At 41.2% G+C, this 18,418-nt stretch overlaps 1 protein-coding gene across 1 annotated transcript; it reads left to right on the plus strand.

The window, feature by feature from the left end:
- The first annotated feature begins 1,274 nt into the window (after positions 1-1,274).
- c1ql1l2 (complement component 1, q subcomponent-like 1-like 2) lies at positions 1,275-17,834 on the plus strand. The gene is made up of 2 exons (XM_004552271.4): positions 1,275-2,491; positions 15,367-17,834. The coding sequence occupies exons 1-2, from the start codon at positions 1,874-1,876 to the stop codon at positions 15,544-15,546; spliced, it is 798 nt and encodes a 265-aa protein (XP_004552328.1). The 5' UTR covers positions 1,275-1,873; the 3' UTR covers positions 15,547-17,834.
- The last annotated feature ends 584 nt before the right edge of the window (positions 17,835-18,418 follow it).

Genomic DNA, 18,418 nt, shown 5'->3' on the forward strand with positions numbered 1-18,418 from the left:
AATCTAAAAATGGGAACGCTGGATTACTGCAACTTTAAAGCATACTGTGCCATTTTATCAATGAGACCTATAATAGTAACATGTTTTCAATTCAGTCAACTTGATCTGGATCTGAACTTTAAATGCATTTTGTTACTCTATTAGCTGCATTGGCTTAAATACATAAAAGATACATTTAGATATAAAGGGATAAGCCCACCCCTGCTGTTTTTACGCTTGCTTCTGTAAAATCCTATTTTTCATAGCTTTCCATTTGCATGAACAGACTTGCCAGATTTTCTCCATCCATCACATATTAGTTCTTTTTGTGTTCTGATTTAAAGTTGACCAAAAACAAGCAAAACAAAATTGCTGCAACCCAAACACACATTTCATGATGACTACGTTTGCCATCTACCAACTTTGTCATTTGCTTTCTTACTTTACCATTCATCACACCAAGGGATGAAAATGTCAAACAAATGACATCACTGCTGCATATGGATTTTTTTTCCTCCCAACAAGGACCCTTAATTTGATAAAAACCATGAAATCGATACCTAAAAAAAGACACAAATAAGAAATGGTGTCAGCACATTCAGGTGGAGAAACAGTCTTATTGACACAGGGGGAAGGGGAGTAGAAAAAAAATATATCAGCAGAGGAGCATCAATGCCGGCTGCCCCGAAGAGTGGGGTAGACATGTGATGTTCCACTGAGATCATTAAAAAAAAAAACCACACTCAAACCTTTAAGAACAGGTTACATGTGTGGTTGTATGGTCATTCTGTTGGCTCACTGGTCTGTTCTTGGCATTAACTTTTATAATTAGCACCTTTTTTTTCCTGAGAAGCTGCTAGCATTTCCTGGCATGGAAGACTTAAATGTTGTCTTGTGTCTGCACATATATGCATGAATCTTTAGAACCCACCTCCAGGAAAAAAAAAAAAAAAGATTGGCTTTCCACAGCTCCATCTTTATTTTTAGAGACTGGATGCTGATGAGAGAGAGGAGAAAGCAAAGGAGTGAGAAACAACATCCCAAGTGGGGAAAGGAGGGAAAGCAAGGAGAGGAGGAACGAGAAGGTTGAAAGAGGGGGAGCAAGGTGGTCAGGGGGTTGTTGTGGTTCTTCTGTGGTTTCGGAGCGTGGCTGAAAGAAATGCAGTGTGATGAGAGTCCTTCTACTGAGTGAGCCAGAGAGAGAGAGAGAGAAAGAGAGAGAGAGAGAGAGAGAGAGAGAAGGGGACGTAGCCACACCAGCCCCTCACTCGGTAGGGGAGCAGAGGGGAAGGGGGGAGGCTCCGCTGCTCTGCCGTATAAAAAGCCAAGCCTGAGAATCCGGCTCCACTAACTCACTATACGTACACACATACACACACACACACACACACACACACAGACACACAGTCACAGAGATCCAGTGACTGCTCTGTTTCTCTCACACTCACCCACTCTCATCATCCTCTCTCTCTCTCTCACTCACTCTCTCTGTCTCGCTCCCTCTGTCTCTCACTCCATTCCTTTGGGCTCTGCATCCTTCTTGCTTCTTCTCACAAGTCAGATTGTGTTTGTAAGTACGTGCTGAATGTCTTCGTGTGGATGTTTGGGTTTCCTTAAGTATTTTTTGTGTGTGTGAGTGACTGCTTGGTTACTTTAGAGTGAGTTAGTGGAGCAGTGAGGTGTATCAAGTGTATGTGGGTCTTTGTCTCACCCTCACACACTCGCCGCTCCTCTTGCAACTCTTCTTGGGATCTGTGGATCCCTTTCCTCGGTGACAGGCTCCCCACACCAAGCAGTCACCATTTCCGCCCCCGGGAGACCCACGCTGGCAGCGCAGCCTCTTCCCCGACTCAGCATCGGGAGGAAGACCCTGGTGGCGGCTGCCGTAGGGGTTATGCTGGTCCTGGTGCTGGTGGTGCTCATCCCCGTGCTCGTCAGCTCCGTGGGTACAGATGCCAGCCACTATGAGATGCTGGGCACCTGCCGTATGGTGTGTGATCCCTACATGAACAAAGGCACTCCAGCCAGCAGCACGAGCTCCACCGGTCTTCAGGCTGAGGCAGAGGCGTTGAGTGACCACAGCAATGTGCTTCCACCCTCCACCTTACTGCAGGGCCCACAGGGGAAGCCTGGCAGGCCAGGCAAGCCGGGACCACCTGGACCGCCGGGAGAACCAGGGCCACCAGGGCCACCAGGACCAGCTGGACCTCCTGGTGACAGAGGAGATCAAGGAAGGACTGGGATTTTGGGTCTGGGGGGTAACGGAGCTATCAGCACAGCCACCTACAGCACAGTACCTCGGGTGGCCTTCTATGCAGGGCTTAAAAATCCCCACGAAGGCTACGAGATCCTCAAGTTTGATGATGTGGTCACCAACTTGGGCAACAACTATGATGGCATTTCGGGCAAGTTCATCTGCAGCATACCGGGTACATACTTCTTCATCTACCATGTGCTGATGAGAGGAGGGGACGGCACAAGCATGTGGGCAGACCTCTGCAAGAATGGCCAGGTTAGTGCTTTGAAACTTTTCTGAGTTTTCTTTCTCAGCGTAAGACTATCTGACTCCTCTGATGCTCACTCTCCTGTCCTCTCCCGCTTCCTCTGTGGCTCTCCTGCTTAAAGAAGTAGCTTCATGACACACCCTGCATATAAAAAGTGACATTGCGAGACAAGTTGGGCATCTGTCGTCCGCCTCTAAAGCCTAGAGCGCGCAGCTGTGGCATACACCGCGCCTAGAGATAAAGATGTGTTGACCGTTTGCAAGTGCGTCCCCTCTTTGCATGATGCGTCCTGACACTGCCGCGTCCCGCGATCTAGAGGACGGTCACGGTGTGGACTGAGCGTGGGGTGCGACCGATCTTTTTGCTTGTACACTGTAAAATTAGCAAAAAAAAAAAAAAAAAAAAAGAAAGAAAAAGGAAAAAACTATCGTGCGTATCGATTTTCCTGAAGTGGAAGCAACGTGAGGAAGGAGTTGAGTATCTAAATTGTTTTAGAGTGAAAACGCTCGAGTGTTTATTAAATCAAATTGCAGAAGTAGAAAGTATTTTTTAACCTACAAGGCTGAATTTTCCAGAGGGCTTTACTTTCATTTTATCAGTTTCGGAGGACGAATTATACTCCATATAAATGTCAGTAGGGAGGGTTATTGTAAGTATTATTAATAATATTATTATTATAACATTCTGTTGCGACATAACTTTATACTCATAGTCGCTGTGAGTGAAAGTAGCAGATGGGGAAATGTGAAATTTCGCTTACAACATATTAACTGTACATTACATGTGGAAGCTTAGCGGACACCGCGGACCAATCCATCTGCCTTTACAGTCGTATTAAATGCATTAGGACGTCTGCATGATCTATTATCGCTTTCTTTGATGCATCATTTTAATGGGGAGCTAACATTATTGTGCGCCCCGGAGGGTCTTCTCAGGTTGGCAATGCGTACCAGATCAGGCTTCCCACCCGCCGTCAGATCTCTTATCTTCAAAACGGCTCAGTAAAATGGTTTGCCTGTAAGCAGATCGGATGCCATGCTACAGTTATTCTTTGTTTTGCTTAACCAGCTTGTGGCTGAGCCCATATCAAACACTGTAGTTTGCTGCAAGTGTAATCACAGACACCAAAAAGCACTATTTGCAGTAAAGAAATTAATATTCGTGTTTATAAAAACAGATCTATTTTACCTGATTTCACCTTTCAACCTGCAACCTGCACACGAAACAATAAAATCTCTATTATAGGAGAAGAAATCATGGCAAATAACAATAATAAAAATAATAACCTTCACATTGCACTTCACACATTATTATGCTTTACTAATGTGGGCTGAAACTGGATGCGTTACAAGCTCTGCTGCACTTAATTCCTTGCCACCATGCATGGTCAGAATACTTTACCCAAACTGAGACACAATATTCATCGTTTAGGAAATGTGACAGACATTTCAGCTTTAAATTAACATCATATGAGAACACTTGTTTCAAGTCACATGAAATGTATTATATTTGGACCACATTCAGAATTTCACAGTGATTCACAGCCTGGTACACAGCAATGAGATTGATCCTCTGAGACTCAGTCTCCAAATGCAATTTAAAAGACCTGCTTCACATTTATTAAATACTATAAAACATATAATGGCTATTTTTCCCTTTTATAATGTTAAGTGACCTGTTTAAAAAATGTAAATATGCAATAGTTAATATGGGGTGCTCAATAACAAGTACTGTGGTCATGATATGTGAGATTTAGAGATGAAATAAGATTTGGTGTGAAACTACTGTGTCACCCAGGGAGATAGAGGTTAAATCCTTTAACCTCACCAAGTTCAAGCCCAGGGAGAAAAAAAGAGTTACAACATTTGCCTTCTATATACAGTATAATGTCTCACTCAACAGTAATGTTTCTGGGTGGGCGTAAAAGCATTGATATATAATAGGGGAAGAAGAACATATGTTCCTATAAAACGCCTTCTGTTCCCGCTTCATTGTGCTCCCAAGAGGAGGGTGTGGAGGTACTTAAGTTAGACGCACAGTGTGCATCACCAGAGACCCGCGTAATGTTTATAAAGTGGTAACTGCTTCTCTTTCTCTGTCTTCCTGTGTCCTATGCACAGCTTATGCATAAATGTTCAGTCCTTCCATGGTGTTTATTAGGTTGCTTGGCTGATGGAGGACGCCCTAGAGACTTAGTTTGTGTAAATGACTGTGAATAGTTATAAATGTTGGGCAACTTATGCTACATCTCTGCTGAAGTGTTCAGAGTCAAACTGAAACTCCTACAGTCACACTGGTGCTTTACTCAGCTCATTAAGGCAGCAAAAAGCTACACTGTGAGTTGGGATAGGGGAGGCCAGGGAATTGCAGACAATACTAGTATTTTATCATCTTTTGGCGTTATTGAAGTGGTGGGTTTCCAGGCCTTGCAGAACTGTTTTACTCCAGCATGTGCACCTCCTACTCCTGGGGTTCTTACAAGCTGTTTCGAACATAAGCATCCAGAGGTTACTTTATTTCTTCTCCGCTTCTTCCACTTTGTGTTTTAACTTGGCAAAGGGCACCAAGTGGAATCCAAACACTGTCTCCAGAACTTTGACACTTTTCAAGCTAGAGCAAAAAGTTGCAGTTTTTGGTAAACAAACAAAAGGAAAATCTATTTTCAGCACAGCACACTTTATTCACTTTCCAGCTTCCTCTTCTCACACTTTTTTTTGGCTTCTTCTTTGCATGTTCTTTTTATTTTTGTGCCAAATATCCCAACCGATCCTAAACTCTTTCCAATAAATCAATGCTTTGCTACAACCTGTCTTGGACACATCCTGAGAGACATGGCAGCAGCTATAAGATGATAAATTTAATAGACGCAGTAAAAGGAGAAGAAAGAAAGAGGACAGAAAAGAGATAGTTATTGTGCTATTGTGCCATCGAGTCTATTTAATTGTAATTAAAAAGCTTGAACCAGATCCAGGATGTGTTTGCGCTTTTCCTCTCCGTTCCCTTCTTAATATTGTTATTAATCCGCAAAACCGTTTCAGAGTTAATTAAAAGCAATGACTTCAGCGTCAGTCTCTCAAGAGGACCATAGTGAATAATCACTCTGTCTCCTCCTTTAATAAGCTTCAACGTCCTTCGTGCACATGGCTCTTCCCTAGCAATTACCGCAGCAGTCTCCTCCTTACATACACACACATTCGCACATGCTCACACACACACGCGTGCATGATTGCCCCTCCTTTCTAACCCACAGACTCAACCCACCCCAACTGTGCACTGCCCTCCATCTCTCCTCTGCATCTGGTCTACAGAAGCTCACTTTTTTAAAGGAGCAGAAAGTTTTCATCTTCTGAAAAAGAAAAACTTTTTTTAAAAAGACAATCCAGGTTGCTGTATCACAGGATCGATTTCCTAAAACACAATGCCATCAATATTCTTCGGTTCTTTCAAGTGATGCATTGCACTACAACAGAATAAGTTAAAGTGAACCATCCTTCAACTCATCCATAGGAAAAATCTTTGTATTTTTTTTTTTTTTAACCAAAACCCATCTCAGTCACATGTCATTTCTCAGTCAAACCATTTGCCTCAGCCCATCTCTTCTCATAAAGACACCTCCAGGTGGGACTTCAGCTCTGATACACATGAGCACAAGGCTGTTTATCTTGTTGCTGTGTATCCAGATGAAACCCACGCATTGTGTTTAGCATCTGGTGTCAATCCCAACATTAAACAAGGGAAGCTGAGCCATCTGGAGAAGGTCTGCTCTGCTTGATTCGATTATTGACATATGTTTTAGAAGAAGAAAAAAAGGTGCAACAAAGAAGTTAAGTTTTAATTAAACCAAATAAGATTTCAGAAAATAAGGCAGATTTTCAGTCATTTTCATTCTTAAAGTGTAAAAAAGGGAGTAATCGTTGCATTCTCGTGGATTATCTGCACACAAATACAGCAATACTTCGACTTGATTGATTTTAACATTCTGGTAATGTTCAGACCTGCTATTCTTCATCGTGGTCTGACTTCAGCACTGAGAGGCCTCTGTGCGTTCGCCTGGTGTAACAGAGAGACTCTGTCTGAAATAGACAGGCGGGGTTTTAGTGAGCTACCCTCAGTCCCTCTTTGCCTGCGGTATTGATCCCCTTATGCGTGTGTGTGGAAGCGTGTGTGCCCATGTATGTGCATTTCTTTCTTCTTCTGACAGACCTGTTTCAATGTGATGTATATCATGGCACTTCTTCTATAATCAGCCTGAGAGGTAGTGAAGGCGGACCTTTGGCCTTGATCTGCTGTGTAATTGGACATTGGATTTGACACTCTGCCGAGTGGAACATTAGAGCTGGCCTAATTAGGTGCGAGGGCTATTAAATGAAGATTGGCCCACGTTGTTAGGAAATACCACACAGATTGGAAATGTCAAGATGACATCGGGCTGTCATCTGAAAGCACTGAGAGAAAATCTATCATTTATTGGTGAAGTTTCAAAAGTTGCTCGAAAGCTGCCCACCACTTGTCAGTAATCATTCAATTACTTTTAAAACATTTTACACTGAGCTTCTCAAATAGAGAGCTATTACAGCTCAGCAGTGCACAGACCATCTGAGCTGGCATCTCAGATTAAGTAACTCATGAAATACTGATAATGTCTAATATCTCAAGTACTGAGAGATCTGAAACATACGGTCCAAAATAGGCTATGGATTGTCTCCTGTGACTGGCTGACTCAAGGATGCTATGGTGTTGACTCACAAGGCTTCTTCATTATAATGAGGGCCATATGGGAGATAGACAAGTGCCCCTGGCCCTCTTATGCAAACATCTCTCTCTCTCTCTCTCTCCTCACGCCCCTGACATTTAGACGTCCCCCGATTTCAGTCTTCACTGATACCCACAATTATTCTCTCCCTCTTCACAGGAAAGCAGCAAGTCAATGGCTCCAAATGACTCACAGTCTGCTACATAACTCAGCGTGTTTAACACTTCATGCCCTCCTTAAAATGAGTATGGGTAAAATATCAACAACTGCCCAGTAAGAACGACACAGACTACTATACGAAAAAATGCATGTCATAACAAAGCTGACATTCTCGCTCTCATCCAACACATATACAAAAACCCACTTTGCCTTTTTTGTAGCTTTCTTGGTAAGAATAAAGGAAACTCTCGGTGCCTCGAGGTTTACTATGAAACAAAGTGGAAAACAGGCTCAGTGTGAACAAAGGTTGAAAATTTTGCAGTGAAAGTGTCTTTTCAGACAATGCTAGAAGCAGTGATTGTGGTTTTGGTGGTGATGCTCGAGGCAGACTGTGCTGTGCTGTATCTCGGTAATTAACTGACCGCGATGAAGCAGACACAACAAAGAAAAGAGTGGCTGGATTGCGGGTCAAAGTTCATTCCTCTTTTTTCCTCCCCCACCACTGTTTCCTCTGACAGGCTTCTTTCAGTGGCTCTTTCAGGAGAAGCTGCCCGAGTTTCATCCTCTTTGTCGCCACTGATAAACTGCAATACTAATAATCAGGCCCTGGGAAAAGGTTTTACGGTATTTGTATCACGTACTGCTGCTACATGCTATAAACTAATGAACTAACACCTGATACCAAACTCACCTTAAGCATTACTGTAGGCAATTTCAGAAACAGTGAGAGGTCTGTGCTGTAAAGTCACTGCGTTTCAAAGCAGGTTGAGCAGGTACAAAGAGAACAGCTGGTGAAATTAATTCAGGAGACCTTTTTTTACTCGCTTCTGACAGATGGCAAATCTGCTCTTACCATTTCACTTCTCTTATCATGTTTTCACTTAGGTCTCCAACAAATGAACGTGTAAACACATGCCACTTTCTGACAGTACAATTCTCTTGCAACCCCTCGTACTTTCCTGTTCTCATTACTTTAGTAAAATTGTGTCTCTAGCGCACGCGGCTGCATAAAAATGCATTTCCATGTAGCATGTCTCTCTTTGTGTCGCTCTGTCATGGTGCGTGTATGCGTTTGCACGTGTGTCGCAGGAATGCGTTGAATAGGGCTCGGTAGAGATGGCGTGCTATCTAAGCTGCCATTAGGCATGCGGTTCACGGCTGGAATGTTCAAACACAATTAGATGGCAGCACACTTTGATTTAAAAGGGGACCAATAGACTCGTTGATCCAAAATGGAGGCTCAACATCAAGTCAACAAATCCCTGTCAGAGAAGCCACGAGACATGTCCTTGTCACGGTGACAAAGCCTCTTGTAAGATCACTGTCCCATTGAGATGTTTCAGGCCTGTCTCGTGGCAGACAACAGACAAAGAAAAAAAACTGAATTTTTACAGAGTTTACAATTAAACTCAGCAAGCTGCGCCAGCTGAATGCAAATAATGCAAAGCGCCTTTTAGATAATAGGTTGATTGTAAAGGAAATCCCAAGTGACTGAGGGTGAGTGACGGTTTTAATAATGTTCCACAAATTCATCCTTCAGATTAATGCTATCATTACTGATAGCTGTAACATTCACATTTAAGAGAAACTGCACTGTTACAGGCATGTATTATTAAGTCCAAGCACAGCCCTGTATTTTTTTTGTCTTAAATATTATTCAATAAAGGCCATCATGTTGATGATATGACGGATTCAAACATGCACGAGCAGCCACGAGGAAGACAACATCGCCTGACACCTCATTTACCATTGCTGGAGCCGCCGCTTACGGCCTCACGCTTTGTTTGTCTTGTCAAAGTTCCTCTACATATTCCGTGTCAAGGTCACGCACTGCCAGTTGGCTGTTTGTCCTGCTCATCTCTGGCTATACATCTGCCATACCCTGAATTTAGACCTCTGGCTCATATCGCAAGCAAGTTTTGTGCAGAGGAGTGAAAGCGGGAGGGGGGGGAGAGAAAAGAGAAAAAGAAAAACAGCTCCAATAGGAGCTCCCTGATCATTATTTCAAAAATAGTGAGAGGTTTTATTCATGCATGCTTATCACTGAAAGCAAGCGAAGGAGGTCTAGACTGCGGCAGTTAGTCTCAGAAGGGGATAAAAACCATTAGAGCAAAGAAACAAAACAAAACAAAAATATCACTGTGGATGAACTACAAGGATTTCAGGGAAGTTTGCTTTCACCAGGGCTTTGCTCATTCCATCTCTGCCAAAAAAAACCGTTATATTTGTATTGTTCATCTCCCCCCCCCCCAAAAAATCCCATAAATCATTTACTTCAAGATGGCCTAAATTTAGCCCTTTAAAGAGCAAGAAAAGAGAATAACTTAACGATATTACACATCTGTGACATTGCCAAAGGTTTTCCGCTTCTGTGCGACTGCCTGCAAAGCAAATATTTTGGTAAAGTTTCATTAAAAATCTCAGCTGACAAATCCTCCAGAGCCATCATCACCTGCTTCCCCTACAATCCAAGGCGGTAACCCTCTAATAAGATGGTGTTGACTTTGCACACTCATTGCATATCATTTCGTATTACTATGCACCGGACACTGGCATCTTAGAATCAGAACAGGAGGTTTTGTTTGCACATCGATATGAGCTGCGCTAGATTTAATCAGGAGGATAAACAATAAGAAAAAAAATGTACAATATTCCATATATTACTTCTGGATCTTAAAACCTCTCCTCGGAATTTCATTATCCAAAATTAGCCTTCACATTATTTGCACATTTCGTACTAGTGTGACACTGTCCACACTGCTGTTAGAGAACTTGTCAGGCCCTCCACAACTTTCCACCTTTCTTACGTCTATCTCACTTGTTAATTATGAATTTCACAGTCTTTTATCAAGCATTTGTTTAATCGATACATTTTTTTTTAAAGTGGAAAGCTGAAGAAGTGTCAGTCTTGACTTGAATTTAAAGCAGTGAGCTAAAGGTAATGCAAAGAAGAGTTCATAAAACACATCTGCAAGTAACAAAGTATAAGATTTTGCATTATGTTGACTCTATAGCAGAATCGTTATCACACATGTTAATACTGACCAAGCCATTTCTCTCACTGTGGGGGTATTATTATTATTATTTCTTGAGGTATTAGCAGAAATGTAGCTGCACCTAAAGTAAGATGTAGCATTAACAGCATACAAAACAGGTTGTAAATACGGTGTCCTAAATAGGACATCTTGAGACTCAAATGCTTTTTACAGTTGCGGTTAAAGAACACCTCTGTTTTTGATTTCACGACCCACTGTAGCCTTTTGTGTACGCCGGGCTGTTCATCATTGTATTGCTGCAGCAGAGAAGCCCTTACTGGCTCCAAAAAGCTTCCCTGAAAGAATTTTGTGGTTTCTATCAGAAGCTTTTCAATCTTGAACCATGTAAAGTTTAAAAATGCAGAATTTTAATTAAATCATTTTATAAATACACGTAATTGTCAGGTCGAGCTCATGAAACAGTTATTCAAACTACTGAATGCTGAGTTCATGAAAGCTTTACATTTGCTATTTTAATAAGACTGGTACGCCTCTGCACATCCTCTGCACACTTTTATGTTTCCAACAGCAGGTTTTCAAAAATCAACAGAAGATGAGCTAAGAGTTTAGTGCTGACAGCATTAGCTGTTGTAGCAGGAAAGACAATAGAAAAACATTTTTTAATTTAAAAAATGCTTCATTAGTCAATGGTATATACTTAAATTACACAAATAATCTATATATTATTATTATTTTATACATTTAAATGCAAAGAAAATCTGTTTTAGGTTCCCCATTAGATTTGGCACCAGTGATACCTTCTGTGCAGGAGAGCTCTGTCAGTAGCTGGCTTGCCCAAACATTTGTCAATATGCCTGTTGTGTGTGTTCCCTTTAAACAGGGCAACTAATTATTGGGCATTCTCGGCATTATTGGGCATGCCTGTTGAGCTACTTGTCGACTCCCACTCAAAAATCCCAGATTTAAAGATTTGTGGACACTGAGTTAAAGATAGGCCTGAAATAGACTTTGGAGACCCCATAATGAGCCACAAGAAACACTGCAAATGCACACGAACTATTGATTTGGATTCAACTTTACTGACCAGACTAAGTGCTTAATAGGCTTATTTAACCACAAGATACTTTTAAGGATGTACAGTGCTTTCTTTTTTTCCATCTCTAGAGAATTAATGATCTTCCTGTTCGATTGTGCTCCATTTGAATTACATATGATGTAGTTTGTCTAGTTAGTAACTGTTTAATAGCACTGAGCCACGATGCAGACGCTAAGTAGAGAGTTACACTTTTTTTGTGTGTGTTTTGCTTTTTGTCTTTGTTTTTGTCCTCTACACCAAGCACAACACTGGTTGAGTGAAAAAGATTATAAACGATAGCGATTTAAAAACCACGACAAGCGTAATTAACAATGAAAAAGCAGAGAATTCTTAGTTGACTTCTGCTTTACAGAGTGTTATACTTAGTTACAGTTCATTGTTTAGCTTTCTGGCCTCAGATCTACTGTTTTAGTTCACCCACACTGCCTTCTTATTGCCATTTCAGGTAAGAAGCAGCTGTTTTCTAAAAAACAGTAGACATGTTCTTGCACAATTAGCTGGTGAGCATAGTGGAGAATTTACCTGATACGAAGTCGACAATATGCATATGTGGTAAATATGTAATGAAAATTAAAGCTGTTTTTTTTTGTCTTTATATTTAGATCACAGACTTTTTACATTTAAACACCGACAAAATGATTTGTTATAGGCACACCTCTATGTCAGAGTGTTACATGGGGATCTACACCAGCTCTGAGGTCTATGGTGGAAAGGCCATCACATCGCAGCTTTTGTGATGTTTTTGTGATGTACATAACAATTAAGTCTAGAAAAGAAAGCGATTAAAGACAAACACAGATTACCAGTGATGTGGTTCTTCCTTGTTTGAGGCATGTGTCATATATCAAGGACATGCTGATTGTGTTTGTGTCATTATTTTCTCTAGCGTAAAACAAAAAGAATATTTGGCTCCAGTTCCTTTGCTGTTAATTACTATTACCGGTTTATGTATATTTACTGAATCCACATCCACTTCTTGCTTCCTTCTCTGCCGTTTGCCTTAAGTTTGATTTTCAGCATTTGGCATAATTGAAGCTACAGACATCCTAAAAAACATCCTACCTCTTCTTCTTCTTTTCCTTTTCTTCGCTGTTTCCTTTAGGGGTCATCGTGACTGATCATTCTACCATTAAGCTGTAAAATCCACATGGTTGTCTGCATTTGTATATCAGGATTGCCAGCCTATTACTCTAGTCCTAAATAAAAGAGGGTGAAGAAGAGCAATGAGTCTGTTAACTCCACATTAAAGCGAACGCTTCCTCTGAGCTAATATTCATTGTTTAAAGCCAATTTTACACTTTCAGATCTTGAGAATAATTTATAAATGTGTTTTTAAAAGGTTGTATAAAGCCTTATGTTTCTTCAACTGGTGTCACTAATGAAGTTTAAACCTGAAAAATAATTTGGAGGTGTGAAGTTAGAAAGAAGTTGGAATACTAGAGCCTTTGAGCCCACTCCTCATCTCTGCTTAAAGCTTACAGCTCGAGGCTATATTAGCTGCTACTTGTGCAACACACCACTGTCTCCAGCTGAACTGGTGCCAGATTTTTGTCAAGGAAGCAGACTCTGTTGAGTGAACAAAAAAACAAAAAAAACCAAACAATATCTCTGCTACTGCTGCAGACATAAAAAAGACCATCATGAGAATGACACTGTAGGAGTGTAATAATAAATTGGATGAGCACTCTTTTAATTTAAAATCGAATGTGCTAGAAGCAAAACAACACAAAATAATGCATGGCACTACTGCCAGACTGAAGTGAGAATTGAGAATAAGGCTTTCATAAAAGCTGTTGTTGACCAACTTAGGATCTTCATTCAGCTGGTTTGCCTTTAATTTCACTCTTTACCTTTCAGCTGGAAAACAGGGAGGCTAAAGATTTTAGTCTTTAAAATGTAGCTTCAGAAAGTTCTTGAATCATCGGGCCCCATCTTATCTTACCTCATAGCTATGGATCACCCCAACAGAGCACTTTGCTCTCAGATGGCAGGCTTACTTGTGGTTTCTAGGGTATTTAAAAGTAAAATGGGGGCAGAGCCTTCAGCTTCCAGGCCCCTCTTCTGTGGAACCAGCTCCCAGTTTGGATTTGGGAGACAGATATCCTCTCTGGTTTTAAGATTGGGCTTAAAACTGTCCCTTTAAAAAAAAAAGCATGTAGCTAAGGCTGGATGAGGTGACGCTGAATCCTCCTTTAGTTACGGTGCAGTAGGTGTAGGTTCTTGGGGGATTCCCATGATGCATTGAGTATTTCTTCTTCAGTCACGTTTTCCACTCCCTATGTGTTTATACATCTCTGTGCATGTAATCATTAGTTATTATTAGTATGGCTCCCTTTCACAGCGTGTCTATACCCTGTCTCCCTCCCCTCACCCCAACAGGATGTGGCAGATGGCTGCCACTTCCTGAGCCTGGTTCTGTTGGAGGATTTTTCCTGTTAAAAGGGAGTTTTTCCTTCCCACTGTTGCTCAAGCACTTGCTCATACGGGGGCATATGGTTGTTGGGGGTTTCTCTGTTTTCTCTGCATCGTTGTAGGGTTTTTACTTTACACTATACAGCAGCTTGAGGCAACTTTTGTTGTGATTTAGCTATATAAATATTGGATTGAATTGAAAAGCATTATGCAGTACTCATTCCTACTTAAATAATCACTGTTAGAACAGCTCTCTGCCACACACACAAGTACACACATGCGATAAACCACAGCTATTGTTTCAAGACTCATGTGGGACTGCACCTACACTTAAAAACACAGCACGTTTGTAGTGGATGTCTTAATTACCCCGGACAGGTTATTTAGAAACTGCTCCAAATGTCCTGCAGACAGAGTGCCAAAACACACAGGCACACAGGGACACAAACACACACATACACACATGTGGCCAGACAGAAGCTGCAAACCCAAAAACAACAACAACAAAGTTCTTTTTTCCTCTTTTTGATGCAAACTCATTCCAGCGATTCCCATCACTCCTCTTAGTTATCAGATATTTCTGCTTATACTCAGTAAACATCTTTTATGTTTTGTTTCTTCTAATTTCCTCCACACTGTGACCCCCCAGAGTAAGCCCTGTTGTTGCATTTCTGAGACTTTTGGAGCGCATTTTGCTTCAAGGTCGAACAATAGCTCTGCAAAAGACCCCTGGCTTGATTGAAACCATAAATCTGCCTGACACAGAGGCTAAAGTTTTGGGTCGGTTTTATATGTTTAATATCAATATTAAAAAGATATATTTGTCCAAAAAAAAAAATCGACTTCAAAATGAAACCAAATCGAAATGTATGTCCTAAATGATAAATTACCTTCCTGTTGAATAAACATTATTGCTCTCTTATGATAAAAAAAAAGCTTCTCTTTTTTGCACTTTCATTATTCCATGTCATAAATAATGCAGTTCTGCTTCTTAATTAGCAGAATATCAATAAAGAAAATTCTATGAACTTTAGACCATTGAGACAGGAAGAGGATGCTAGCTTTATTTTAAATGTTAATCTAAGTTGACTTTAAAAATAATGTAATTTTAAAACTGTAAGCTTGGGGTTTCCTGAATATATTCACCATTGTAATCAAAACTGTATTTGCTATGTGTATTTTCTTACAAGCTTCTATGCTCAAATGCCAAACACATTCCCTGCTCAAAATGGCAAATGTAATGTCTGTACATCCTTGGAGATATATGAGTACTTACATGCGCTAAGTGCTTTTAGTTTAGATTTACAGTAATATAGACTTGTAAGAGTGAATACAGTATGTCTTAGCATGAGAGACTGACACCTGATTCATAGCATTTGCTAAATACATTAAGCTAATGTACTGATACCTTTAGCAACTATGAAGGCTACCTCTTCTTTACGTGTTTATCTGCTCCTGGCCTTGCAGGTTCGTGCCAGTGCCATTGCCCAAGATGCTGACCAGAACTATGACTACGCCTCCAACAGTGTCATCCTCCATCTGGATGCAGGAGACGAAGTGTACATCAAACTGGATGGAGGCAAAGCCCACGGTGGCAACAACAACAAGTACAGCACCTTCTCTGGCTTCATCCTCTACGCAGACTGAGAACACACAGACACAGAGACAGTCAGACAGGAAGAGACTCAGACTAAGTGTAGTATGACGGGGGGGGAGGGGGTGTATGTGTTAAAAGCCTGGAATGCTTTCTAGTTTTCCTAATTCTCTCCATCATCACGGACACCTCTGCTTCGTATCCATCAGTCAAGACATCCAGGTTCTGTAGCCAAGTCTGGATGCAAAGCTCCTGAGGACTGAGAGGAGCTCGGTTGGGCGTGTGTGGGAGGAGTGGGATGTTAGGTGGAGGTGGGCCGGTTTTTCCACACTCCTTGCCACAGTGCCACTGGTCAAAAGCTCCTCACTCTCAGTGTCTCTCCTCTTTAGCCCTGCTCCATTGCACAGAAATATCAACAAATATGAAAACCCTGCTAAGTGGATGATCTCACCTCTTCTCTCCACAGCGGCAGCAGTCAGCTGCAGTATCAGTGGACTGAAGTGACTGAAACTTATAGTGTTGTTCCGTGAAATTTTCCTTAGATTGTGTTTTCATTTTGTAGACATGCATAATATTCAACACGAGCAAGATTTAAAAATAATAATAAATAAAAGAGAATATATTTGTCCCTTGTGAAGATATCCTGTTTGACTGAGAGATGTTATTTGTGATGCAGCTCAGAGCTCTAACAGCTGGAAAACAAATCTTTAAATCAAGAGTTTCACTATTTTATAGCAGTGTGTGTTTTTCTTCATTTCTAGGTAAAACAAGGTAACTATTATTCATGTGGAGAATAACAATACATTCTGCACTTCCAGTGTATCTGAAGAAGAAAACATCTAATATAGACAATACCCTTTCCAGAAACCACCTCACACTGTTTCTGGCACTGTCACAAATGTCCTGCTGCTCTTCAGATTAAAGGAGGGCATAAATAATCTTTTCAATGTTCTAGCTTCATGTAGATGTTCCACTCAGTACAACTAGTTATGTGATACAGAAAATTTTCAAACTCAGAGGTAACCCAATTGAAGAACGCCAATCCTTTCCTCTTTTCTGTTATGCCGACCTCCAAGGTTTCTTGCGAGGTATTAAAAATGAAGAAGAAGAAGAAGCAGCGAGCAAGGAAAAGAAAGTCACAAATGCAGAGAAAGAGTCAGAAGTGAGTGAGATGGGGAGGTAGAGGAGGCATTCAAGCACAGTGAAAGTGAGTGGGCAATTTTTATGTTTCAGTGTCTTCACTGGATGTCATCCATTCATTAGCTGCATATTCAATGACACACAGGCATTATGGTAATATTTACTCGACATGGCTGCCTGATGGCTTGCTTGAGAATGAAACTGATTGGGTGAGTGACTTGGCCTATTATGACCGCACGTTTGAGTGTATGCGTGTTTGCGTTGTGCGCGTATGTGTGTATTCTGTGCATACCAGTGAGTGTATGCATCTTAGCATGTGCCGTGCCATAATTACATTGTTATTTTTCAGAGTTATCCTGTGCTACAGCCAATGACATATATTTTACGCAGCAGCCAATGAGATTGTGCTCTGTAGGGTGGAGCCTCTATAGATATGATGAGAAGAACAAACAGCTTGTAATTGAAATCTATGACTTGTTTGTCTATCTTATCTTTTGGAATTGTTGAATACATTTCAATAATAAATGGGATTTTTTTGAGTGACTTGTCTCAGGAGAATTTTTGAATCCCAAATACACTAATTAAGGCAAATTATCTGTAAAAGAGCTCATTCGCTCTGTGAGATTAACTGCAGCGACAGCAAAAAACATGACTGGAAATGTGCGTTTCTTGTTCTGTTTGAAGCGAGAATTCGAACAATGGACACTCAGTGCAAACAATAAAAAGATCCTATCAGCAAATCCCTTATCTCTCTTTTCTCTGCAAGCAAAGTGTATCCAGGATGACGAGCATCCAGGGAGAGATGTCTGTGTTTATGCTCCCCCCGCCACGTCCCATCCTGAAGTGATCCTGTGGTGCTTCTCTCCATCTGGAAAGGTGCTCTTGGAGATAAAGACTCTCCAACTTTAGCAACATCCTCCAGTGGAGTAAAATGCCTTTTTTGAATGCAGATGAGCCCTTAGGGAAATGCAGGCTATTCCTCAATCTGCAATCACAGTTTCTTTTCACAGATTCACATCAACAGGGGTATGATATACCTAGCGAGGAAGTGAGGACGGAGAAGAGAAGACAGGGGGAGGAAAGATTGAGAACGATAGAAACGGAGCAGAATATGGTTTGACAAAGACCGATGGAAACATGAGAGAAAGAGCAGGCCACAGAGAAGTAATGGGGAATGGATAGATAGGGAAGGAGAAGGTAAAGAGAAATATAAGGAAGACAGAAATAAAAGGGGGTGGTACTGATTTGGGGTGAAGAGTGAGGAGGGGTGGATTGTTTTCAGGGTAGAGTGATTCCCTGTCGGGCCTGTGTGAGGTGTCAGGAGAGATTAGCCAGCGTGAAGCTGGAGGAGAGAGCTTGAGATAGCTTAGATTGGACAAGTGTCAAGGACTGGACATTCCTCGGACCTGGCAGGAATGGGATGTGACACTGGCTGCCATGCTCGCCTGCACTACTTTGCTCTTAAGGGGGCATTCACCCCTCTCTGTATCATTTTATGAAATTTCCTCAAGCATATAGCAAGTTTATTCCAAACACATCAGTGATATTGAGAGTGCTTGAGCATCTTAACAGCTGTAATTGTTCCAGGTTTAATTTTAAAGACATTGCCATCAGCAGGGGAAAAGAAAAGGTCTTCAGGATTAAATTCTGTGCCAAGTAAAGCTGAGATTTACTTCAGCACAAATAGACTAAACAACATCAAATCTCAATTCACAGTCAGAAGGTAAAAAGGTAGCAAAAGGACAATTTTATTTCATATTTATCACTGTCATGTAGCATTATATT

The sequence above is a fragment of the Maylandia zebra genome, linkage group LG4 (genome assembly GCF_041146795.1).
Source record: "Maylandia zebra isolate NMK-2024a linkage group LG4, Mzebra_GT3a, whole genome shotgun sequence".
In the NCBI taxonomy this organism is placed as follows: domain Eukaryota; kingdom Metazoa; phylum Chordata; class Actinopteri; order Cichliformes; family Cichlidae; genus Maylandia; species Maylandia zebra.

Bases quoted from the DNA above. Each gene is read 5' to 3' on its own strand.
- c1ql1l2 (XM_004552271.4), top strand. From the start codon at position 1,874: ATGCTGGTCCTGGTGCTGGTGGTGCTCATCCCCGTGCTCGTCAGCTCC. The intron at 2,492-15,366 runs GTTAGTGCTTTG...CTGGCCTTGCAG, and splicing joins ACCTCTGCAAGAATGGCCAG to GTTCGTGCCAGTGCCATTGC.